Source organism: Dendropsophus ebraccatus, chromosome 4, assembly GCF_027789765.1.
Source record: "Dendropsophus ebraccatus isolate aDenEbr1 chromosome 4, aDenEbr1.pat, whole genome shotgun sequence".
Taxonomy (NCBI): Eukaryota; Metazoa; Chordata; class Amphibia; order Anura; family Hylidae; genus Dendropsophus; species Dendropsophus ebraccatus.
In genome coordinates, this window is record NC_091457.1 from 66,546,303 (window position 1) to 66,572,962 (window position 26,660).

The 26,660-nt window shown below is 43.0% G+C and overlaps 1 protein-coding gene across 1 annotated transcript in view; it reads left to right on the forward strand.

Moving 5' to 3' along the window:
• Positions 1-2,002: 2,002 nt before the first annotated feature.
• LOC138788269 (polycystin-1-like protein 2) overlaps positions 2,003-26,660 on the forward strand; it is a 64,415-nt gene continuing 39,757 nt past the window's right edge. Inside the window, exons 1-12 of the mRNA XM_069965990.1 lie at positions 2,003-2,546; positions 2,745-2,837; positions 4,662-4,702; positions 4,841-4,958; positions 5,041-5,248; positions 11,027-11,144; positions 11,961-12,105; positions 12,502-12,705; positions 14,094-14,239; positions 19,937-20,125; positions 21,193-21,318; positions 21,569-21,727. Coding sequence (XP_069822091.1) covers positions 2,150-2,546; positions 2,745-2,837; positions 4,662-4,702; positions 4,841-4,958; positions 5,041-5,248; positions 11,027-11,144; positions 11,961-12,105; positions 12,502-12,705; positions 14,094-14,239; positions 19,937-20,125; positions 21,193-21,318; positions 21,569-21,727 — 1,944 coding nt within the window. The 5' untranslated portion in view covers positions 2,003-2,149. The remainder of the gene's footprint in view (positions 2,547-2,744; positions 2,838-4,661; positions 4,703-4,840; positions 4,959-5,040; positions 5,249-11,026; positions 11,145-11,960; positions 12,106-12,501; positions 12,706-14,093; positions 14,240-19,936; positions 20,126-21,192; positions 21,319-21,568; positions 21,728-26,660) is intronic.

Genomic DNA, 26,660 nt, shown 5'->3' on the forward strand with positions numbered 1-26,660 from the left:
ACAAGTAGCGACACAGAAAGCTACAGAGCGATATTCTGCAGTCTGCATAAAGAAGGAATACAACATAGCCAGTGCTAACTAACGTTAAAATACGCTCACAATATCACCCTTCTTATAAACTATATGAACTATATGTTAATAAATGTATAGAGCATTAAAAATAACTTATGCACTGCAAACCTGGCATTAAGAAAGGATTATCGGCATACCGCTACTAAATATCAGATACTGACGATTAACCTCAGCTATCTGGATAAATTAGATAAATCTCATGAATTGTTTGCATATTTATGAATGCTTAAACACTGTTTTTTCTTTTAATTGAGACTCATAAATATATCGGACTGATTTTATCTTATTTTCATCTTAGTTTCCATTTTTTTCCTTATTATTTTGTATACTTTTTTTATTTTCATCGCAATTTCTGTATGTTCATATTTCATTTCAGGAGCGGCGGCAGCAGACCACTGCTATCTGCCTGTCATCTCGTTGCTGACAGAAGTAGTGCAGTGTATTGTAACAGTGACCAAAAGATCGCTGCTTAGTATACACTAGTGTACATTAATGTACACTAGTGTAAAAGTGGGAAAAAAAGTTTGCACCAAAACACACACACAAAAAATGTATTATATTCCCTATACATAATAAAACATTACATAAAACATACATAAAACAAACCTAAAACCACCTAAAAAAACAAAACCTATATTTGTTTGGTATTACCATGTCCATAACGACCCAATCAATAAAACTATTTTATTCATTATATCGCATGACACACACTGTAAAAGAAAAATAGAAAAAAAACGCCAGAATTGGTTTATTTTATCAATCCGCTCACGAAAATACATCATAAAAGAGATCAAAATGTCATATATATGTAATATTTGGTATCAATAACAGCTACACATCTTCCCGCAAAAAAATGAGCCCAAAGCCAGCTCTGTTGCGCAAAAGATAAGAACGCTATGGATCTTGCAATGTGGCGACAGTTTTTACTCTTTTTCTCAGGAAGATAGTTTCTATTGTGCCAAAGTGGTGATAATAGAAAAAAAAATATTCAAATTTGGTATCGACATAACTGTAGTGACCCAGAGTATACAATAATTATGTTATTTTTACCGCATGCATAATAGCGTAAGTTTGATATAAAAAAAACAGGAAAAATGTTTTTTTTCCAATTTTACCAATTTTTTATATTTTGAAGTTTTTAACATAAAACACACAAGATAGTGACCAAATTTTGCAATCTCAGAATCGCTAGCATAAATTAATGCATCACGAAGCTATAACCGCATAAAGTAAGGGTCCATTTACACAGAAAGATTATCTGACAGATTATCTGCCAAAGATTTGAAGCCAAAGCCAGGAATGGATTTAAAGAGAGGAAAAATCTCAGACTTTCCTTTATGACCTGATCTCTGTTTATAGTCTGTTTCTGGCTTTGGCTTCAAATCTTTGGCAGAAAATCTGTCAGATAATCTTTCTGTGTAAATGGACCCTAAGACAGTTCAGATTTAGAAAATTTAGCTTGGTCATGAAAGCCCAAACTAGCTGCAGAACTAAGGGGTTAAAAGGGTGGAAAAACATTGCCACACTGATCCTCAGATTGTATGTATTATTACAACTATTATTAAAACTGAGCTGCAATACCACATGCAAACTGAGAACAAAAGTGGCACTGTTTTTGGTAGAAAGCAGCTATGGTTTTTCTAATTCTGGATAACTACTTTAACTATGGCAGTACATATTAACTAATAAAATTAGACTGCATTCCCTTACATGGCCCGATGAAGTGCCACATTGAGCGCCGATCAGCAAGATCGATACTTGTTTGCAGACTCTTTACAAGGATCAAGCAATTGTGTGGCATATTAACTTCACGACAGTTGCTTGCACTTTTCCATTTACACAGGTAGATGTGCAAGCAACAACCAATGATTTTACTGCCTGCACATAAAATGTGATCAGCTGACGAACAAGAGATTTCTCCCTCACTGCCTGATTGCTTACTCTTTTCCACAGGTTAATTATTGGCAGTGAGGGTTCCTGTCTGCCAAAAATCAAGCCATCTAAAAGGACCTGAAGTATATGTTCTTTTTTGTGTTTTGTGTTTTTATGTGTTTGCTTTCTTGATTTAGGCAATGAAATGAACATCTCTATTTTACATGATAACATGACTTTAATGGAGACCAGGGTAAAACCTCAGGATTCTTCTCACAATCTGACCTTGGACAGTGCATCTCAAAAGCTTATTGGCCCAGGATTTCACCAGCTGCAGATCATTGCATCCGGTCACAAATCTTCAATCCAACTTAACACCAGTGTTACCATCCATCTTATAGAGGTGGTATCCAATTTACAAGCTCATTTATCTACCAACACTGTGGAAGCAGGAAAAGAAGTGCAGATAAATGTGACTATATCTCATGGGGTGCCAGCTAATGTAATGATTGAGATCACAGGACCTAATGATACCATGAGACACCCCAGGGAATGTGTGACCACCCTACCACACATATACAACATCACCATTGGCACAGAAGGTACAGTAATCTGCAAGTAATAATATTTGTTAAGTATTTTGATGCTTACTGCAAATGGTCCATTGTTTCATTTATCCCCAGTTATATATTTCATTGCATAGTACATCAGTATGTTGGCATTCATAGATTATTGTCAGATATAGCATTTATGAATTAATGCTAGATGCAGATATAATTGATTTCATTTTGTTATCACAGGTGTCTATATGGTCACAGTTATTGCTGGAAATTCAGTTTCGAACACCAGCTTATACATCGGAAACATTACAGTAACAGAAAACATCAAGAAAGGTACTGAAGTTTATGCCATGTACATTAAAAAAGAAAAAGTAGCCATAGAAAAGGTGGCCTAGCTAAGAGGTTTCATAAAGTGACACATTTATTAGGGCTTGATTCATCTTATCGGTGCAAAATATTAAACTGGTCAAGCCAAGATGGTGTAAGGAAGTGGAAAGTCTTTAACATTTGTAGCTAATTGGACCAAATTCATGTGCCTATGCACTCAGTGGGGCACATTTATCAGGGTGCACCCCTAGAGTACGCAACAAAAAAGGCGCACATTTCTGTACAAACTACCTGGCGGATGGGCGGGCATACGGGCCTCCTCCCACATCTGATTTAGCATGGTTAATGCCCAGCGAACTGCATGGGGGCAGACTTTATTTATATGTCCCCCAATATTTGTACAACTACCAGAAAATAACACGAAAGGGGAAATTTAAAAGTCTGCAAAGATTTGTAAGTTTATACTTTTTTTTTTATTACCCTTGTGATTTTTTTTAAACTGCTGGATTTACTGCAACTAATACCAGAGAACTGGTGTAATTTGTACCCGACATCTTTGTCAGGTTCTGGCTGGTGTATCTTTTACTCTACTCAGCCATAGATATGAATAATTTATTAAGGGGCCTCTATCTCTTTATTATTAGGTGCATAGTACTGCCCCACAGATTAGTTAAAGACCACTATGTGCATGCAATGTTTTTTGGGGAAACTTGTGGTTTTTTTTTAATTAACGTTTACTTGCTTTTACAGTTAAAAACAGTGAAAAACTGTCCTGAGTAGGAGAGGTTTTCAATGAGGATTCCCATAGAAAGCCTCTCCTGCTCTGGACAGTTCCTGTCTCGGCCAGAGATGTCAGCAGAGAGCACTGTGTCTGAATGTAAATAAAACACTTCCTGCATGACATACAGCAGCTAATAAGTATGGAATGACTTGAGATTTTTAATAGAAGTAAATTACAAATCTATATAACTTTCTGACACCAGTTGATTTGAAAAAAAATTGTTTTTGCTGGACAACCCCTTTTAATTTAGTAATATAAAATGCTTAAAGGGAATTTATTGGCTATCTGTTTTTGTCGTTTTTTTCCCCCCATTTACTTTTTAGTTTAATATTGTGGAAGCTGACATTTTGCATCAGCATTTAGAGATATCTTTTGCAGCTAGCACCGTTGACATAGACACTAAAGACTGATGGTGACTCTATTTACTGCTATAGAAAGGTACTCCAGGCTTGCTCTGTGACCTGTGCAGAGGTCAAGCCTTAGGAGCTCCTAATGAAGTGAGCGAAATGTACGTGGGGCAGTTAGTGCTGGAAGGGGGGTAAGACATCAGTGTGCGTTCACCATACTGTTTTTTATGTTGGCTTTTTCTTCGTTTTTTTTTCTGGGAGACGTCCTTTCAGGCCTGGCTGTTATTTTCTTGCTGTGGAATCAGTTATACTGCTTGGCTTATATTTTATGCCAACCTCTATTGGCCCTACAGCTTGGTAGTAAAATTTCCTATATACTGATGCCATACATGAGGTGATCGGTGTGCGGTGTTTTTTTGCCTTATGCAGACACCTTACTATGTTATATTTATGTCCATGATAGTGATTTTCATGTGACAAACCACAGTACCCATATCCATCTCCTCCTCCAGTTTTGTACTTCTGGGTAATCTATCCCATGAATTTTATGATGTTTTAATTATTTCTATGTGTGATTAATAAGGAAATGCATGTATTTTTTCTAAGATTGTTTGAGTTTGTGCAATTTCTTTTAAGCATTTATTTTATGTGCCAAAGTGGCCTTATAAAGTTTCCTTTGTAATGCATTTTCTTTTTAAATAGAGAAAGAAGAAAAACATGCAAAACTAAGTAAAAAGGGAGATGTGAGTATTAATCAAATTTATTTTAGATATAGTGTTTATAGAAATAAGGATTGCCGCTTAATAGCTTTACTCTGTAACATAAGTGTACAGAGTGTATCACTAGACAATTATAAAAAAAAATTTTTTTATATTATATAGGATGTCATTAAGGAGAAAATACAGATGCATATAGCACCTCGCAGACATGTCAGCCCCTTCTCCAACATTACTCTGCAGTGGCCTGGCAATAGTACTGCTAATATCACATGGACATGTGGTGCGTTACAGATTTCTATGTATTGCAGTAAACCTATCAGTTACTATGGCCTTGAACATACTTTTATTCTTTCTTAATGTAGGCACCTGCTGGTCAGGGTGGTTTGAATGTGTGAAACAAAATCTCATTAACATTAACTCATTTACGACTGTGGTCCCTGCCACCTGTCTCCCCCCTCCCAACGCTGCATTTACAATCCGGGCTATGGTAACTTATAACGAAGAGGACACCATGGAAGATGAGCAATGCTTCTATGTTACCTCCAAGAGTCAACTCCAACCAAAAATCAGGTATGACGGAATTACACAGAACTAGTGATCTCTATCTGTTGCCTTTAGTAATAAATGAATAGGACGCATGTTTGCTGTATTATACCAGTATGATGTGTGATGTGTATTTTATCCACTGATCGAAAATGTATAATCTGGAAAATATCGAAACGAGCCAAAAATTGTGCTCATCTAGCTTGGGATTCGAGCATCTGGCTGTTTGTAGGTAAGCAAGATTCTCTTATAGCTTACTCACATGTGACTAAGGGGGTTCTGCCCCCAAAACAGATGGGAGGAACTCCAACTCCGACGGAATGCAACATGTTGAAAACTCTAGCAGTCACTGTGATGCACCGAATACTTTATTAAATAAAGAAAATTGAAGACAACTAAACCGCAAGATTAATCAAGATTAAAAGTGTGCTCCAGATACACATTTATGTATTCTGGGAGAACTAGGCCATTAATGGACACGCACTTCCATTATCTGGGGCCTATCCATTTGTAAGGAGAAAAAATAATTAACAAATATACAGCGGTGCCTTGGATTATGAGCATAATTTGGTCCAGGAACGTGCTTGTAGTCCAAATCACTCTTAAACCATAAGAAATCATTGAAATGCAGACAATTAGTTCCACATTCCAAAAATAATGATTTGTTATTCTGAATAACATGTAACACAAATGATACAAACATTTAGAAACAGCTGAATATGTCATATTATAAGTTACTGTAGAGTATAGCAATGTTTATGTAGAGTATAATGTATACTACAGTTAGGGCCAGAAATATTTGGACAGTGACACAATTTTGGCGAGTTTGGCTCGGCATGCCACCGCATTGGATTTGAAATGAAACCTCTACAACAGAATTCAAGTGCAGATTGTAACGTTTAATTTGAAGGGTTGAACAAAAATATCTGATAGAAAATGTAGGAATTGTGCACATTTCTTTACAAACACTCCACATTTTAGGAGCTCAAAAGTAATTGGACAAATAAACATAACCCAAACAAAATATATTTTTTTTCAATATTTTGTTGCGAATCCTTTGGAGGCAATCACTGCCTTAAGTCTGGAACCCATGGACATCACCAAATGCTGGGTTTCCTCCTTCTTAATGCTTTGCCAGGCCTTTACAGCCACAGCCTTCAGGTCTTGCTTGTTTGTGGGTCTTTCCGTCTTAAGTCTGGATTTGAGCAAGTGAAATGCATGCTCAATTGGGTTAAGATCTGGTGATTGACTTGGCCATTGCAGAATGTTCCACTTTTTTGCACTCATGAACTCCTGGGTAGCTTTGGCTGTATGCTTGGGGTCATTGTCCATCTGTACTATGAAGCGCCGTCCGATCAACTTTGCAGCATTTGGCTGAATCTGGGCTGAAAGTATATCCCGGTACACTTCAGAATTCATCCGGCTAATCTTGTCTGCTGTTATGTCATCAATAAACACAAGTGACCCAGTGCCATTGAAAGCCATGCATGCCCATGCCATCACGTTGCCTCCACCATGTTTTACGGAGGATGTGGTGGGCCTTGGATCATGTGCCATTCCCTTTCTTCTCCAAACTTTTTTCTGCCCATCATTCTGGTACTGGTTGATCTTTGTCTCATCTGTCCATAGAATACTTTTCCAGAACTGAGCTGGCTTCTCATGGTGTTTTTCGGCAAATGTAACTCTGGCCTGTCTATTTTTGGAATTGATGAATGGTTTGCATCTAGATGTGAACCCTTTGTATTTACTTTCATGGAGTCTTCTCTTTACTGTTGACTTAGAGACAGATACACCTACTTCCCTGAGAGTGTTCTGGACTTCAGTTGATGTTGTGAACGGGTTCTTCTTCACCAAAGAAAGTATGCGGCGATCATCCACCACTGTTGTCTTCTGTGGACGCCCAGGCCTTTTTGAGTTCCCAAGCTCACCAGTCAATTCCTTTTTTCTCAGAATGTACCCGACTGTTGATTTTGCTACTCCAAGCATGTCTGCTATCTCTCATGTCTGCTATCTCTCTGATGGATTTTTTTCTTATTTTTCAGCCTCAGGATGTTCTGCTTCACCTCAATTGAGAGTTCCTTTGGCCGCATGTTGTCTGGTCACAGCAACAGCTTCCAAATGCAAAACCACACACCTGGAATCAACCCCAGACCTTTTAACTACTTCATTGATTACAGGTTAACGAGGGAGACACCTTCAGAGTTAATTGCAGCCCTTAGAGTCCATTGTCCAATTACTTTTGGTCCCTTGAAAAAGAGGAGGCTATGCATTACAGAGCTATGATTCCTAAACCCTTTCTCCGATTTGGATGTGGAAACTCTCATATTGCAGCTGGGAGTGTGCACTTTCAGCCCATATTATATATATAATTGTATTTCTGAACATGTTTTTGTAAACAGCTAAAATAACAAAACTTGTGTCACTGTCCAAATATTTCTGGCCCTAACTGTATGTGCATAAGAACAGACGCAGTTTGTAGATACAGGAAGAAGCAGAAGATCCCTATAATGCAGTAGTGTAGTACATCAGGCAAGAATAGAGAAGCAGGGCTGCTGTCAGAGGTCTGTGTGGTCACATGACCACAATGGGGAAGGGGTGTGTGTTCAGCATAGACCAATCAGGAAGTGAGAATCACAGAGCTGTGCAGGAGGACAGAGACAGAAACTTTTACATACAGCAGTGTGAATGGATGAGTATAAGTTCAGGCACATTATAGCAGCCGTGTGTATAGCTGAGTGTGAGTGCAGGACCATTATAGCAGCAGTTTTAATGGCTGAGTGTAAGTGCAGGAACATTATAGCAGGGATGGAGAGGATGGGAAACACAAGGACTGACAGAGACTGCAGGGCCCATAAAGGAATGATCAAAGCAGATGTGGGCCCAGTGAGCTCTTAAACCAAAGCAATTAAACCAAGTTACAATTTTGAAAAACTGTAAGCTCTTCTTGCAAGACGCCCTCAATTCAAGTTACTCTTAAACCAAGGTACCACTGTGTTTGTATGTGTGCGTGTATAAATATATAGATATATTATATATATATATATATATATATATATATATATACACTACCGTTCAAAAGTTTGGGGTCACCCAAACAATTTTGTTTTCCATTAAAAAATCACACTTATTCACCACCATACGTTGTGAAATGAATAGAAAATAGAGTCAAGACATTGACAAGGTTAGAAATAATGATTTGTATTTGAAATAACATTGTTTTTACATCAAACTTTGCTTTCATCAAAGAATCCTCCTTTTGCAGCAATTACAGCATTGCACACCTTTGGCATTCTAGCTATTAATCTGTTGAGGTAAGCTGGAGAAATTGCACCCCACACTTCTAGAAGCAGCTCCCACAAGTTGTATTGGTTGGATGGGCACTTCTGGCGTACCATACGGTCAAGCTGCTCCCACAACAGCTCAATGGGGTTCAGATCTGGTGACTGCGCTGGCCACTCCATTACCGATAGTATACCAGATGCCCGCTTCTGCTGCAAATAGTTCTTGCACAATTTGGAGGTGTGTTTAGGGTCATTGTCCTGTTGTAGGATGAAATTGGCTCCAATAAAGCGCTGTCCACTGGGTATGGCATGGCGTTGTAAAATTGAGTGATAGCCTTCCTTATTCAGAATCCCTTTTACCCTGTACAAATCTCCCACCTTACCAGCACCAAAGCAACCCCAGACCATCACATTACCTGCACCATGCTTAACAGATGGCGTCAGGCATTCTTCCAGCATCTTTTCATTTGTTCTGCGTCTCACAAACGTTCTTCTTTGTGATCCAAACACCTCAAACTTGGATTCATCCATCCACAACACTTTTTTCCAGTCTTCCTCTGTCCAATGTCTGTGTTCTTTTGCCCATCTTAATCTTTTATTGGCCAGTCTCAGATATGGCTTTTTCTTTGCCACTCTGCCCTGAAGCCCAAAATCCCGCAGCCGCCTCTTCACTGTAGATGTTGACACTGGTGTTTTACAGGTACTATTTAATGAAGATGCCAGTTGGGGACCTGTGAGGCGTCTGTTTCTCAAACTAGAGACTCTAATGTGCTTATCTTCTTGCTTAGTTTTGCAACGCGGCCTCTCACTTCTTTTTCTACTCTGGTTAGAGCCTGTTTGTGCTGTCCTCTGAAGAAAGTAGTACACACCGTTGTAGGAAATCTTCAATTTCTTAGCAATTTCTCGCATGGAATAGCCTTCATTTCTAAGAACAAGAATAGACTGTCGAGTTTCAGATGAAAGTTGTCTTTTTCTGGCCATTTTGAGCGTTTAATTGACCCCACAAATGTGATGCCCCAGAAACTCAATCTGCTCAAAGGAAGGTCAGTTTTGTAGCTTCTGTAACGAGCTAGACTGTTTTCAGATGTGTGAACATGATTGCACAAGGGTTTTCTAATCATCAATTAGCCTTCTGAGCCAATGAGCAAACACATTGTACCATTAGAACACTGGAGTGATAGTTGCTGGAAATGGGCCTCTATACACCTATGTAGATATTGCACCAAAAACCAGACATTTGCAGCTAGAATAGTCATTTACCACATTAGCAATGTATAGAGTGTATTTCTTTAAAGTTAGGACTAGTTTAAAGTTATCTTTATTGAAAAGTACAGTGCTTTTCCTTCAAAAATAAGGATATTTCAATGTGACCCCAAACTTTTGAACGGTAGTGTGTATATATATATATATATATATATATATATATATATATATATATATATACACACACATAATATACATACACATATACAGCATATACTATATATATATATATATATATATATACTGTATATATACACAGGAAATGTGTAAATATATAATTTTTTGTAATAGTTTTAACTGCTTTTTTAATAACAAACTCAAAGTGGCCTCCTATAGTTTTCGCATGGCTTTGTATGGCTATATATTTTGTATACTCCTTTGTTATTAGGAAATACTTTATTATGTTTCATAACATTCTTAAAATAGATATTATAGACTTGATTTATGCTCCATGAAAGTAATATGACGGAACAGCTGTACTGTGTGGATATAGTTATCCTTCTGTACATGGATATGATATTAAAGGGAATCTGTCACCTTCCAGTGCTGAAACGAGCTGCTGACAGACATGCATAGTTGTTAGAGCACTAAACACATCAGCGATGGCTAGCTACCATAGAGGCAGGGCAGGGCAGGAGGGGGGCCTGGGAATACACAGGGAAGATAAGAAGCATCCTGTGTCCTTCTGCTTAACCCGTTATGTACATTTTTTTGCTATAGGGCCCCATGAATCCTAGCTACGCCCCTGCACATCAGTGTTTTAAAATCGTAATTTTTTCCCCCATGTGGACTGTCAAAGAGGTGGAACTGAGCCACATAAGCACCTTCTTACTCCCCCTCCTCTTCCTGACCCACTAAGCCCTGTCTCAAAATCTTGCACATATGCAGTGACTCATTGACACATGCTATTTGTATTCATGGCACATTGGTAAGATTTCAAGATAGGGCTCAGTGCTGGAACAATAAATAAAGGAAAGCCAGGGATGGGGGAGGGAGTGAAAAGGCACTTGAGTGACTCAGCACCACCTCTTTGACACTTCACAGAAGTTTTTCAAGCAAGATCAGCGAAATTTAACATACTATTATGTTTTTTGCTTAACCAACTATACATGACTGACAGCAGCTTGTTTCGGCACAAGAAGGTAAGTTTCCCTTTAATTCTTTTCTTCTGTGGGAGGGAGACTGACTGATACATATTGCATAGTATATTCTTGGAATATCTGCCTTTAACTTCGTTAAATGATTTGTTAATCTGTTTCAGATGTGAAACTAACTGCAAAAATGTTAACATTTCGGAGGTGGTGGTATTCAGTGCTACCTGTGAAAACTGTCATGGTGTTACATACGACTGGTATATTGATATGAGCTTAGTACAGAAGGTTAGTGTCTCATAGTACACAGGATACTTAATATAAAGTAAAGCACTAAGGTAATTCTTACACCGCTCTCTATTGAGAGGTGCAATAAACAAAACAAAAACCTGTTTTCTTACTGATTTTAGTTGCAAATATTGTGACAGATTTTCAGGTGTATTTTAAAGTTAGTTAAATGGGTTGGTTAAACTCCCCTAAGCCGATCCAATAGAATATCCTCCATCTGTAAGAATCCTGTGCAAAAATGATCTCACAGCTAGAATCTACAATAAAGAAAAAGATCAGAATTGATAATTTATTGATGTGCACCAAATCACAGACATGACATGACTTGGGGGGAAAAAAATTCTCTGGATTTCCCCTTTAAAGCCTAAAACGGTAAAGCAAAAAGTTTGAGTCAGACCAGAAATGTAACCTTAGTAGGCACAAAGTAATAGCAGGGACCCATCAAGGGTCCCACCATGGGTGTTGCTATTAGGCACATCCTTCGCAAAAGCCTGTACTTTTTGTGTGTAAGTGGTGATGTAGTAGTGTTAAAGTTTCGCCACAAGATGTCACTGTTGATGGCTTCTTGCTCTGTCTGTCAGAGGGCCCCCTTAGTGCATAGGTCCTGTAGCAGGGGCTTGGTCTGCCTTAATGGTAGCTATGGCACTGCATACCCAGATTTAATATCATGTTAGGTCATCTATCAGTGTCAGGTGCAATGTAAAGACAGTTCAGGTTGCCTATAGGGCATATGAAAAGGGGTTGTCTTAGTGTGATAACTACTTTAATGTTATTAACATTTTTTATATAATTTCTTGACTTCTCACTTCTTTTCAGCCTGTAGGTCTTCCGGCTGTTTGCCACCTTCGTGATTTTAAACCAAGTTTTCTTACCTTATTACAAAGTGACTTGTCCACTCTTGTACTGAATAGCACATTACTACAAGACCAGACTGAAGGTGCTGTTAGGATTAGGCTTATCGGTGAGTGAGTAACATGCTTATTATTTAATGATTTTGCAAAACACTGCTGTTTTTTCCAACTGTTTAAACAACTGCTTTATTTTTACTGTGTGAAAATAGCCTAAACATTTTTCTTGGTTATGCATCATACTGCATTCCGTTAGCAGTTTTGAAGGCTCAGAACTGCTAGAATACTTTCTCTAAGCAAATGTGCCTTCTCTGTATCGCCAAGAACAAGTAACTATAGGCATTGGTTAAAAAGAAATTTGCAGCAAGAACACCTTAAACTGTATATATGTCTCCCTCTTTGCCTAGCTAAACCTTTTCGGGGAGGCGGGGGAATCATTTTAGTTCTTCAATAATGTCCCTTTTATTATTTATGTACTGAAATATCTGTATTCATCTGGTTTATTTTAGCTAAGACTTTACATGAATATGGAGAGGACATATTAGTTGTTAGTACCCTGCCACCTCCAGAGGTGCCGAGCTGTACCATCTATCCCACTGAGGGGACTGTAATGACCAGTTTCCAGATCTCCTGCCTTTCTCCATGTTCTCTTACTGACTCCTGCATTCAAGATCAACGCATCTCTCTCACATACTGTTTTTATCCTAAGCCAAGTAAGTGTCATGTACAGTAACTAGACTGAGCTGCATATAGTGACCAAAACAATGAAATTGACATATACATAGAGGTGCATTAAAGAAATTATGTTATTCCATGGTTCTGCAGAGTCCACCAATGCAGTAGCTGCTGTTTCCAGTGGTCCTCTGCTAAAGGAGACATAAGGTGTCATCCAAACTCCTCAATACACTAGAGGGGCTTTAGAAGGGACTGACATGGGATTCTCTGTTTGGAGGTTTGTTTGTTTTTTAGGTAGGTCATTGGGCAAAGCTAGATACATATTCATAATATTACATAACTTATAAGAACAGGTTCTTAATAAATAGGTGTTTTGAACTTTAGTCATGAATAACAATATTCCAAAGTAATTTCTTTTTGCGGAATAAGTTACGTCCATGTTTAAAGACTACAAACAACTTTGCATAGTCTGATTTTCTTTTTGTCTGGATAGCAAGAAGTAGGGGACAGTTGAAAGGGAAGCTGGCTGTAAGGGTTCAGATTATCGTTGAATCTTTCCAATCTAAACGATAATCGTTCGTTTGAATATCAGTTAATGATTAACGACCGAACAAGTAATCGTTGATCGTTTAATAAGACCTGGACTTATTTTTATTGTTGCTCGTTCACATTGAATAAGATGTCGTTCGGTCGTTCGCAGCAGTGACGACCGCAATAGCAACGACAAGACGACCGCAAGAACTATCATAAGTAACAATTAACGTTCCATGTAAATGGGTGAACGATTTCAGGTCTTTCGCAATAGCGGTCGTTTGGATCGTTTATCATTAACGATTATGCAAACGATAATCGTCCCGTGGACCCTAAGATCAGACAACACAAGGGTTGTGTGTTTTTTGTGTCTGTGAGGATGCATAGGTCGTCATAAGAGTGATACACACAAGGAGATCTGTACACACACAAGGATATCTGTAATCACAATTAAAAATGCTTTATTTTTTAACTGAGATGCCCTGGAGCCAGAAAAGTATTTTGGTTGCAAATGCTGCCATACCATTTTATATAAATTTATCACAAATTTATCATATAACTTAAACTTCTCTCTTTTCTTGTTTCTTGTAAAACCTCATATAAATCCACATAAAAATGCAAGTGTTTAGGTGTACAGTATACAGTGTATAAACAATATACAGTATATGATCCACAGAAAAAGCAAGAATTTAGGTGCACAGTATACATGGTTTCCACGTCTATAAGTTTTGTAGGCCACGACCCACAACAACTTTTTTTGACCTTTTGAAAGGCATTTTCTTTTACGGCCGTCATTTCGCACGCAAACAGCGGCCAAAGAAAAATAAATCGCTGTTGAACGACCAATAAAAGACATCATGTGGTCATGGCCTTACACAGTTTATTTATGTTTTAGAATCTCAGCTCTACTGTGGACCAAACCAAGAACTTCCTTCCGTGTATTTACCTCTTGGAGAAGAAGAACACAGCTTCCTATTAAACATAACTGTTACTGTCACAAATAACTTTGGTCATTCAGTCAGTACCATGTTGAAAGTAAAGGTAAAATACTCATTTCATTTTTTGACAAGCATTTAGTTACTGCCAAGGGGGGGGGGGAGATTTATCAAGACTGGTGTACTCATATGCTGGTCTTAAATTCAGGCCCCGTGCCCTTTCCCCAGCCAAATTCACTAAGTGGTGCATGCCTCTTAGTGAATTCACCCGGCCATGTGCCATTGGAATAAATGGGGCCTGCTGCAGTACCCCACGGTATGCGTCAGCATCTCTTTTTTGATGGGATACTGATGGCTACTAATGTTGTACTGGAATACACAGTGTAAACCCAGGCTTTGTGGGCATCTTCAATAAACATGGTGTAGGAAGCAAGCTAGAACTGAATTAGAACAGTGGTAAAAGTCCAGGGAAAGGAATGTAAAGGCCCTGAATGAGTGTTCCTAATTCCTCACCCCTGATAATCAGCCATGTACAAGGGGAATAGATCAGCTGATGCATGAAATAACACTTGTTCATTGTCTAGTCACATCTTTTGTGCAGCCATTAAAATCATCATTACTGACAATGCTGACCTTAAGGGACACATACACGATTCAGCAATCATTTTAAAGCTCACTAAATGGTCCTTGTTATCAGGAGCTTGTTGGCAAGAGTAAAAGAAGCTTTTACATGGGCTGATTATCAACAATGAGCTGAAACCAATTCGGCTGATAATCAGCCCATGTAAAAGTGACAGCGATTAGCTGAGCAGGAGAAAGCACCTCTTCATCGGCTGATCGCATCTTTTAAGGGTCCATTTACACAGAAAAATTATCTGACAGATTACCTGCTAAGATTTAAAGCCAAAGCCAGAAACAGACTATAAACAGAAATCAGGTCATTAACCTCTTGGGGACCCATGACGTACCGGTACGCGGGCCCTTTAAACATGCGCCGCGCAGCGCTCTGGTAAAGATGGCTGCTGATTTTTACAGCAGCCATCTTTCTTTGTCAAGTAGGGGGCAGTTTCCCTGCCCCTCGTGACGACAATCGCTGTGATTGGCCGATGACTTCTCATCGGCCAATCACAGCAATTTCCCCGGTTTCCGGGACCGGACCCCGGCACTAAGCTGTAATTGGTGCTGTCCGAGACAGCACCAATCACAGCAGTGCCCGGGCATCACCTGCCCGTGGATCCGGCCCCCAGATCGCCTGTGATTGGCCGGTAACCACCAGCCAGCCAATCACGGCCGATCTTTACTACTACTCCCATCATCTCCTTCTCTGCTTGCCCAGCGCCCGGTGCGTACCTGGTGTGTTCCAGGCGCCTCCTCCCGCCGCTGACACCCCCCCCCACCCACCCTCCCTGCTGACACCCTATCACCCACCCTCCCTGCTGACAACCCGGCTGACACCCTCCCTGCTGACACCCTACCACCCACCCTCCCTGCTGATGTCCTCCCACCCCCCCTCCCTGCTGACACCCTCCCACCCACCCTCCCTGCTGACACCCTCCCACTCACTCTCCCTGCTGACACCCTCACACCCACCCTCCCTGCTGACACCCTCACACCCATCCTCACTGCTGACATCCTCCCTCCCTGTTGACACCCTCCCTGCTGACACCCTTCCCTCCCTGCTGCCGTCCACCCACCCTCCCTCCCTGATGCCACCCACCGTCTCCTTGCTGCCACCCATCCTCTCCTTGCTGCCACCCACGGTCCCTGCTACCACCCACCCTCTCCTGATTGCCACCCACCCTCCGTCCCTGCTGCCACCCACCCTCTCCTGATTGCCACCCACCCTCCGTCCCTGCTACCACCCACCTTCCCTGCTGACACCCTCCCTCCTTGCTGTCACCCTCCCTGCTGCCACCTTCCCGGCTGCCAACCACCCACCCTTCCTCCCTGCTGCCAACCACCCTGCTGCCACCCTCCCTACACTCTTCCTCCCGGCTACCCTCCCTCCTGCTGCCACCCACCCTCTCCTTGCCGCCACCCACCCTCTCCTGACTTCCACCCACGGTCCCTGCTGTTGCCCACCCTCCCTGCTGCCACCCACCCTCCGTCCCTGCTGACACCCACCCTTTCCTGATTGCCACGCACCCTCCCTCCCTGCTGTCACCCACCCACCGTCCCTGCTGCCACCCACCCTTTCCTGATTGCCACCCACTGTCCATGCTGCCACCCACCCTCTCCTGACTGCCAACCACCCTCTCCTGACTGCCACCCACCATCCCTGCTGCCACCCACTCTCTTCTGATTGCCACCCTCTCCTGACTGCCACCCACCCTTTCCTGACTGCCACCCACCGTCCCTGCTGCCACCCGCCCTTTCCTGATTGCCACCCTCCCTGCTGCCACCCACTGTCCATGCTGCCACCCACCCTCTCCTAACTGCCACCCACCCTCTCCTGACTGCCACCCACCATCCCTGCTGCCACCCACCCTCTTCTGATTGCCGCCCTCTCCTGACTGCCACCCACCCTTTCCTGACTGACACCCACCCTCCCTGCTGCCACCGCCTGTCCTGCCACCCTCTCCACTGCCTCTGCCCTCTTCAGTTTTTTTTTGTTTTTAGTTTAATTTTCTTTTCCTTTTCCCCCGGTGTACCCCAAATGAAAAAAAAAAAAGAGTTAATAACTCACACAAATAAAATGTAACAGTACATAAAACACACACACTAACAATTTCACGTGTAAAAGCATAACACTTACACACCCCTCTAAGGGTGCCTTCACACACACACACGATCCGCAGCGGAGTGCATCCCTATGAGAAGACATACACACAGCGGGTAGACATCCCGCTGCATGTATGTAAGTTAACCCCCCGGCGGCCGGAGCATACATCACCTCCTCCCCGCTCCGGCTTGCTTCGGGGGTTCTTGGCAGTGGCAGTGGCAGACGCCAGCATCCCCGAAGCAAGCCAGAGCGGGGAGGAGGTGATGTATGCTCCGGCCGCCGGGGAAGGGGGGTGTTAACTTACATACACGCAGTGGGATGTCAATCCCGCTGCGTGTATGTATTCTCATAGGGATGCACTGACACTATATCCCAGCTTCCAAAATCCAAATTGCGCTCCTTCCCTTTGAAGGCTTTCCGTGCGCCGGCTTTGCATTTTGTGTCCACATGTGGGGTATTCCTGTAATCGGGGGAAATTGCTCTACATTATTAGTTGTTTATTTTTTCTTTTAACCCCTTGTGAACATGAAAAATTCAAAGTTACACCAACGTTTTAGTGTAAAAAATTTAATTTTTCATTTTCATGGCACATTGTTCCACATTTGTGTCTGTCACAAGTGCGGTCCATATGCTCACTATACTTCTTGTTACATTCTTTGAGGGGTGTAGTTTCCATAATGGGGTCACTTGTGGGGGGTTTACAATGTTTTGGCAGCACGGGGGCTCTGCAAACCCAACATGGCCTTAGTCCTCCATTCTGGCCAAATCCAGCTCCCAAAATCCAAACTGCGCTCCTTCCCTTTGGAGGCTTTCCGTGTGTCGGCTTTGCACTTTGTGTCCCCATGTGGGGTATTCCTGTAATCGGGGGATATTGCTCTACAAGTTTTATGGTTTTTTTCCTCCTTTTAACCCCTTGTCAATCTGAAATATTTAAGGCTAGACCAAGTTTAAGTGTTAAAAAAAATTTTTTTTCAATTTCACGGCACATTGTGTCTGTCACCAGTGGAGTCCATATGCTCACTATACCCCTTGTTACATTCCTCGAGGGGTGTAGTTTCCTAAATGGTGTCCCTTTAGGGGTGTTTGTTAGGTTTTGGCACCCCAGAGCCTCTGCCAACCAGAAGTGGTACTTTGAAAATTGGGCAATTGTAAGGAGGCTTCAAAATTCACTAGGCGCTCCTTTACATCTGAGGCTTGTGGATGCGTCAAATAGCGCAATATGGCCACATATTATATATTTCTATAAACTGCAGACATGGGGCGATAAAAATTGGGATGCATTTCTCTGGAAATAGGTTTTCTATTAAGAAAGATATTGGATCACAATATAATTTCTGCAAAGAAAATTAAAATTTTCAATTTTCTAACACACTTAGCTTTTATTTCTGTGACTCACCTAAAGGGTTAAAAGGGTTTTTGAACAGTTTGGGGGGTGCAGTTTCTGAAATGGGGTGCTTTGTGGGGCTTCATAAAATACAGCCCCCTCAAATCCACTTCAAACCTGAACTGGTCCCTTGAAAAATCCGATTTAGAAATTCTTGTGAAAATTTGGAAAAATGCTGCTAAACTTTCTATTGTCTTAAACAATTAAAGGCAAGTTTAATAAATGCTGCCAACATAAAGTAGGCATGTTGCTAATGCTATTTCATATCTAATTTATGTGTCATATCCATTGTCCTTACAAGCACAACATTTCAAAGTTAGAAAAATGCTATTTTTCTCAATTTTTTGCTCCGGTCCTTAAGGCCATTTTGGGCTCCGTCCTTAAGAGGTTAAGGAAAACCTGAGATTTCTCCTCTTTTCAAATCCATTCCTGGTTTTGGCTTCAAATCTTTGGCAGATAATCTGTCAGATAATCTTTCTGTGTAAATAGACCCTTATGGCCCTATTCCACCGGTCGTTTAGAGGAGCAAACGAGCGCTATTAGCGCTTGTTTGCTCCTCGTTCGCCGCTCGCTGCCGCCGCTATTCAACGCGGCTGCAGCGAGCGGGTGAGTGCGGGAGGGGCGGCGGGGAGCTGCGGGGGGGCTGCTCGGAGGATCGCTGATATAGGATATAGCAGCGTCTGCTGCCGATGCTCCTATTCAGCGGAGCGACGGCAGCAGATCGCTGCTATATCAGTCGCTTGTTTTTCAACATGTTGAAAAACAAGCGACTGCAACGATCAGCCGACATGAACGATGTCGGCTGATCGTTGCACTCTATTCCACGGAACGATTATCGTCCGTAGCGGTCGATATCGTCCGAAAATGAACGATAATCGTTCCGTGGAATAGGGCCATAAGCAAGGCTATAAATCATTGTATACCGGGCAGTAGCAATGTATTTATATGTCCCAAACAGATATTTAAGCAGCACCAGTAATGCAATGTCAGAGGCAGAGTGCTTGTCTTACCGGACTGGACCTAGGTCCGTAATAGGATATCCAAAAAATGTAGAGGAGACAGCACATCCAAAGGAAATCTTCACTTTAATCACACCAGTGCACTGGTGTGATTAAAGTGAAGATTTCCTTTGGATGTGCTGTCTCCTCTACATTTTTTGGATAATGTATTTATATGGTCACACCAATGATTAAGGGATTGTTTGCGCTGGCCGGCTGCTTGATTGGTTTTGCTGTGGAGCTTGTTTGTTTCCGAAGATGACCGCAAATCAGGCCGTCTAAAAAGAAGGGGTATTCCCATATCATCTTGTCATCTTCTATTCATAGAATAGGGGATAACAAGCTGACTGGTAGGGGTCTGACCACTGGGACCCCTACAATGCCTGGAACAGGGACATAATTAAGTCCCTGTGTTATCTTCACATGACCAAAACAATTTTTTTTAACTATTGGAAGTAAATCATGAAGGTTTCTATTAAATGATTCTAGCACTGAACACCACTGAAGTCCTGAACACCATGAGGATTGTATACATCAATATTCCCTATTTAATCACAAACACTAATGGCATTCCTGAGGTAGGGGCTTTGGGCCCCCAGTAAAAACATTTACCAATAGCATAAAAAGAGCTTCATGCTTGGTTACCTTTTTTTTGTTTAAGTAATAAAAGCACTTGATGAGATGCCCTTCTTTTTCCAGGTCAGATATGATGAGACAAGAACTGACAGCCTGGCATCATTTCTTTCGGAAAGGTCAGCCAACCTTTTACTGGAGGGGAGTGACGGCAGCTCGCTCATTCAGCTGTACAAATCTGTGTCTTCTGTCCTCAACCAAGAGCCCCCTAAGGACAACCATAATGTATCAATGCAGGCCGAAAATAAAAAAGAGGTTTGCCTGGCTTTAAAACAACATAATATATCTGTGTGCTCAGTACTGTGGGTTATCATAGCCAATAAGTTATTAACACAAAGTGACACAACAGACACAACATGGTGCAAATCTAATTTCTTAGGCCACCCTTCCTTATTGTGAACCAAAAAAAGGTATTATGATAATTGTTGTAGCTTATCCAGTAAAAACAGCTATATTATATTCTATCATTATATTCTATTATAACTATATTCTATCATTAAGATTGCCATTGCCATTAAGGGTATGGTCACATGCTGTGGATTTTTTGCAAATGAACTGTAGCAGGTCTGCGGGAAACCTGCAAATTCTTGCGGTCCTTTTGCATGGACCCATATGTGGCCATGTAAAGATGCAAAGAAGCACTTTTCAGTGAGACTGGCACTTGCATGCAGTGCCTTTACAAGGCATAATTAATTATGTGGTCGGGCCGCACAAATGATCACTGTATTGTTCATGCTACCATTTAAATACATTATGAGCCGCACATTTTCTATTTAGACAAGGACATGTGTAGCCAATAACTAAAATTTTCAGCCCAAACATTTTTCAGTTTACTCACTCTTTTGCTGATCTCTGTCTCTTTTACACAGGCTGATTATCAGGTGAATTAGCATTTCTAGGAATGCTTGTTATCGATAATCGGTCCATGTAAAATCAATCCTTGGCATGGAAACATCAGAGATTTAAATCAATAAATGACAAGTTATACTGAATCTTTTCCCATAAAGATATATATCAATCTGTTCAGCTACTTCTGCTCTATAACATTATGCCCATGGTGGTGTAGTCATTCACCCTTCATTGGATTGCTCACGTCCACACACTTCGTTGAATATTTTTGAGTGCCCGATATAATACCCTTTTACTCCAGGATATTTTAGCTAGGATAGCTAATATCCTGGTATATCAGTCATTGCCTTTAATGGCTAGTGTGCATAGTTTATTTCAATATTAACAATGAGAAATGCAGCACAATTTACTGAGAAGTAGAAGTATGGCTATTATTCAATCATGCCTACAACTATATTTTATTTCCACCCTAGTTACGTGAAGTGATGATCACAGCGCTCTCTGCTGTTAATGTGACAACACTACGCACAGCTCTTGAGATGTCTGAGGTGCTGAAAGATATTACAATGAGAAGTGAGGAGCTGTCTTCATCAGCTCAGGTGAGACATATTCTACGTATAAGTCAATTAATTCAAGTCTTTGGGCCTCATGTATCAAACACATGTGTGTCTCTGTCATTAAAAAAAAATGTTTGACTTGCCTTTTCTCTTAATGATGGGACATTTTAAACAAAATGCATCAGAAGTTCAGTTTTCTAGCATATTACATGGTAACAATAGTGAGGAAATCAGTTCTGTCAATAAACCACTATGGCTGCACAGTCAGATGTTTTGTGTACATTTCTTCAAGGTGGAAGCCATCAGCGTGCTAAGGGATGTCAGCCAGTCCTTGCTGACCATAAGCAATGAACAAGATGCGACAAAGGAAACAACAGCAAACTATCTTTTTAATGCCATGAGTAACGTGCTGGAGGCCAGTGCGAAGAATGGAACTGCGGGAAGCAGCATGGTATGTCTGCCATTAGTACAAAGGAAAAGTACAGCAGTTGGCCATAACAACTAATCAGATTACTACTCTCAATTTCCAAAGAGCTTAAGGCTATGTTCACATTCTGTAAGAGACCGGCCGTTCCGTGACCCGGCTCAAGTACCGGCTGAATGATATTTCCTACCTAGCTGCTCGCTCCATAATGTGCACTGACAGGGTTTTCTGCGGCCACTATTCAATGAATAGCAGCCACAGAAAACTGACATGTCAGTTTTCTATGGCGGTGTTAGGGATCCCGGCCGGAGGGTATACTACAGTGTTTCTCAACTTGCGGTACGCGTACCCCAGGGGGTACGCGCCGCAGGCTGAGGGGGTACGCCGGGAGGTGGGGGGGGGGGGGGGAATATTTTGGGTGCCGGGACACTGCTATCACCCAGCAGTGTCCCGGCACCTATCCCCGCCGCTTGTCTCACATCCTTCCCCCAGCAGCAACCTTACCAGCTTTCTGTGGGGTACAGGACATGGTGAGGCTGCTGGGGGAAGGATGAAGTCCGAGGTCACAAACCAGCAGCCTCTCAACTCACTGTCTCTGAGGCCCTGCTGGTCCGGCCGCCTGCGTGGACAACAGCCTGCCGCCGCATCTCCTCTCCGCCGGGTCACCTCAGGCAGCCTGTTCGGGATTCGTCCCCAGGCAGCCTGACGCTCTTCCCCGCGGCTCCCGGATCGGGTTGCAGCGTCCAGCCGGGGGCTCCAGGAGGATATGCGGCAGCCTGGGGACGAATCCCGAACAGGCTGCCTGAGGTGACCCCATCATCATCCCCATCATCACCTCTCTCCCCCCTCCACCTCCTTTCTACCCCCATTATCACCTCTCTCCCCCCTCCACCTCCTCTCTACCCCCATCATCACCTCTCTCCCCCCTCCACCTCCTCTCTACCCCCATCATCACCTCTCTCCCCCCTCCACCTCCTCTCTACCCCCATCATCACCTCTCTACGCCCATCATCACCTCTGTACCCCCATCATCAGCTTTCTCCCCCCTCCACCTCCTCTCTACCCCCATCATCACCTCTGTACCCCCATAATTAGCTCTCTCCCCCCTCCACCTCCTCTCTACCCCCATCATCACCTCTCTACGCCCATCATCACTTCTGTACCCCCATCATCAGCTTTCTCCCCCCTCCAACTCCTCTCTACCGCCATCATCAGCTCTCTCCCCCGTCCACCTCCTCTCTACCCCCATCATCACCTCTCTCCCCCCTCCACCTCCTCTCTACCCCCATCATCACCTCTCTCCCCCCTCCACCTCCTCTCTACCCCCATCATCACCTCTCTACGCCCATCATCACCTCTGTACCCCCATCATCAGCTCTCTCCCCCCTCCACCTCCTTTCTACCCCCATCATCACCTCTGTACCCCCATCATTAGCTCTCTCCCCCCTCCACCTCCTCTCTACCCCCATCATCACCTCTCTACGCCCATCATCACCTCTGTACCCCCATCATCAGCTCTCTCCCCCCTCCACCTCCTCTTTACCCCCATCATCACCTCTCTACGCCCATCATCACCTCTGTACCCCCATCACCTCTCTCCCCCCTCCTCTGTACCCCCATCATCACCTCTCTCCCCCCTCCACCTCCTCTCTACCCCCATCATCACCTCTCTACGCCCATCATCACCTCTCTCCCCCCTCCACCTCCTCTCTCTCCCCCTCCACCTCCTCTCTACCCCCATCATCACCTCTGTACCCCCATCATCACCTCTCTTCCTCCTCCACCTCCTCTCTACCCCCATCATCACCTCTCTACGCCCATCATCACCTCTCTCCCCCCTCCACCTCCTCTCTACCCCCATCATCACCTCTCTACGCCCATCATCACCTCTTTCCCCCCTCCACCTCCTCTCTCTCCCCCTCCACCTCCTCTCTACCCCCATCATCACCTCTGTACCACCATCATCACCTCTCCCCCCCCCCCCACACCTCCTCTCTACCCCCATCATCACCTCTCTACGCCCATCATCACCTCTCTCCCCCCTCCACCTCCTCTCTACCCCCATCATCACCTCTCTACGTAAAAAGTGGAAGTCCACAGCTCCAAGTAAAATGTAAAGTCTTTTAGAAATCCTCTTAAAATCCAAACATAACAATAGAAAACACGCCGACGCGTTTCAGGACACTGGTGCCTTCATCATGGCAAATTTATACTGAATATTACAAGCTTTTATAAGAGGATATGACTAGTATGTTACAAGGGATACGCCCCCCAAAAGGGAGGAGAAAAACATCACATGATGCTAACAGGTGTGTGCTAATAGTTGACTCCTCCTCTCTACCACCATCATCTCCTCCCTACCCCCATCATCTCCTCTGTACCCCCTCCACATCCTCCCTACCCCCACCATCTCCTCTCACCCCTCATCACTCATCACCTTCTCTCACCCCCATCTCCACTCTCCTCCTCTGTCCTCCTCTCTCCCCTGTCTTCCTCTCCCCCCTTCACCTCCTCTCTCTTCCTCTCCCTTCTTCACCTACTCTCTTCCCTGTCTTCCTCTCCCCCATCACCTCCTCTCTCCCCTGTCTTCCTCTCCCCCCTTCACCTCCTCTCTCTTCCTCTCCCTTCTTCACCTCCTCTCTCTTCCTCTCCCCCTTCACCTTCTCTCTCTTCCTCTCCCTCTTCACCTCCTCTATCCTCCTCTTTCCTTCTTTTCCCCCTCAGACCTTACTCTCCCCTTAATCTCCTTGTGGCTCAGAGGCTGGAGAATAGAGGAAGATCCCCTCCATGGGCGGATAACGTGAGTATGAATTTTTTGTTTGTTTGTTTGTTGGGGCAGGAGGGGGAGGGAGTAGAATGGTGGGCATTACTATGGGGACAGGGCAGGAGGCATTATTACTATATGGGGGGGTCATAGAAGGAAATATTATTTTTAAATGAGGGATCCTAAATACGGGGACAACCCACACACCTACTCACTTTACAGCGCATTACACCAAACAGCGAAATTATTACTGTATGGGAGCCTATAGGTAGGAAAAAGGGAGGGAAGTTAAAGGAAAACTGTGACGCCTAAGATGTTTGGCAGGTTCTCTGGCAAGAGGTAAATTGTAGCTGCAAGAAATCATCATGGTGGTCTGGGCCAGATGGAGAGGAAAATGAAAAGTGATATATGGCTACATGGGGAGGTATCTGGCTATAGAAGGAGGTATCTTAACTACATGGGGAGATGTCTGGCTGCAAGGGGGTAGGTATCTGGCTAGATGGGGGAGGTATCTGACTACATAGGGGGAGGTATCTGACTACATGGGGAGATATCTGACCACATGGGGGAGGTATCTGGCTACATGGGGGAGGTGTCTGACTACATGGGGAGATATCTGACTACATGGGGGAGGTGTCTGACTACATGGGGAGATATCTGACTACATGGGGGAGATATCTGACTACATGGGGGAGAGGTATCTGGCTACATGGGGGAGAGGTATCTGCTACATGGGAGAGAGGTATCTGACTACATGGGGGAGGTATCTGACTACATGGGGGAGGTATCTGACTACATGGGGAGAGGTATGTGACTACATGGGGGAGGTATCTGGCTACATGGGGAGGTATCTGACTACATGGGAGGAAGTATTTGGCTACATGGGGGAGGTATCTGACTACATGGTGGGAGGTATCTGGCTACGTATAAGGGGTATCTGGCTACATAGGGGAGATATCTGGCTACATGGGGGGAGGTATCTGACTACATGAGGAGGTATCCGGCTACATGGGGAGATATCTTGCTACATATAAGGGGTATCTGGCTACATAGGGGAGATATCTGGCTACATAGAAGAAGGCCTCTTGACCACATGGCGGAGGTATCTGACTACATGGGGGAAATATCTGGCTACATAGAAGAAGGCCTCTTGACTACATGGGGGGAGGTATCTGGCTCCAGGGGGACATATCCATCTCTGTGGGATATATCCCACCTGCTTCTCTGGCACCCGGTTTACTGACAGCCTGCTCAGCCAATCAGTGCACAGTCCCACCGTAGCCACTGATTGGATGAGCGGGCTGTCAGTGAGCTGGGAGTCAAAGAAGCAGGTGGGAGTACAGGGAGGTAAGTATGATCTGTTAAGGGACGGCAGCTAATTAGGTAAATAGGCAGCGGCTACATTCTCACAGCAGATAGAAAATCCTCTGTGAGAATGCAGAGCCATAGGCCATAACAGTACAGAGTATCGCAGTGGATTTTGCTGTGAAACATACATGTAAATCTACCCTGGGCAATGTTATTAATGGATGGCATAGTTGGGGGTTCTCGGCTGGAGCATCTCGTCGCATGGGGGTACTTGTCCTGAAAAGGTTGAGAAACACTGGTATACTATGTCTTGGATTCCCTTAGAAGGCAGCACTACGTAAGTTCCATGAGAATCACGTCCGTTGTTACAACGGACATGATTCCCACGGAACTTATGTTGTGTGAACATAGCCTAAGGGTGTGTTTACACGGACAGATTTTGCATTGCAAATATTGAAGCCAAAGCCAGAAACAAACTATAAAAAAAGAACAGGTCATAAAGGAAAGATGGAGAATTCTCCTTTTTTTCAAATACTTTCCTGGCTTTGTTTTCACTAATTGCAACCAAAAATCTGTACGTGTGAACATTCTTTTAGGACAATGAGAGACCAGATATGTTTTTTGTAAGAAACTTCTGTACTTTTATCTTTCTACTAGTTTACTTTAACCTCCACCATTATATTTTCCACAAATATATTCCAAGCTGTATAATTCATATATGTCAAAAAGTTACGATGAAAGGGACAGGCACAACTTCTATCATGGGGTGTAATTGTTTGGTGTCCCCATAAAATATTTTTCTGACAAATTGTTAAAACAAAACAGAAAATACTGCAACATTTTCTGGGAAAACTCTCTTTGTAAAGTAATTTAGTGACATAATAGCTT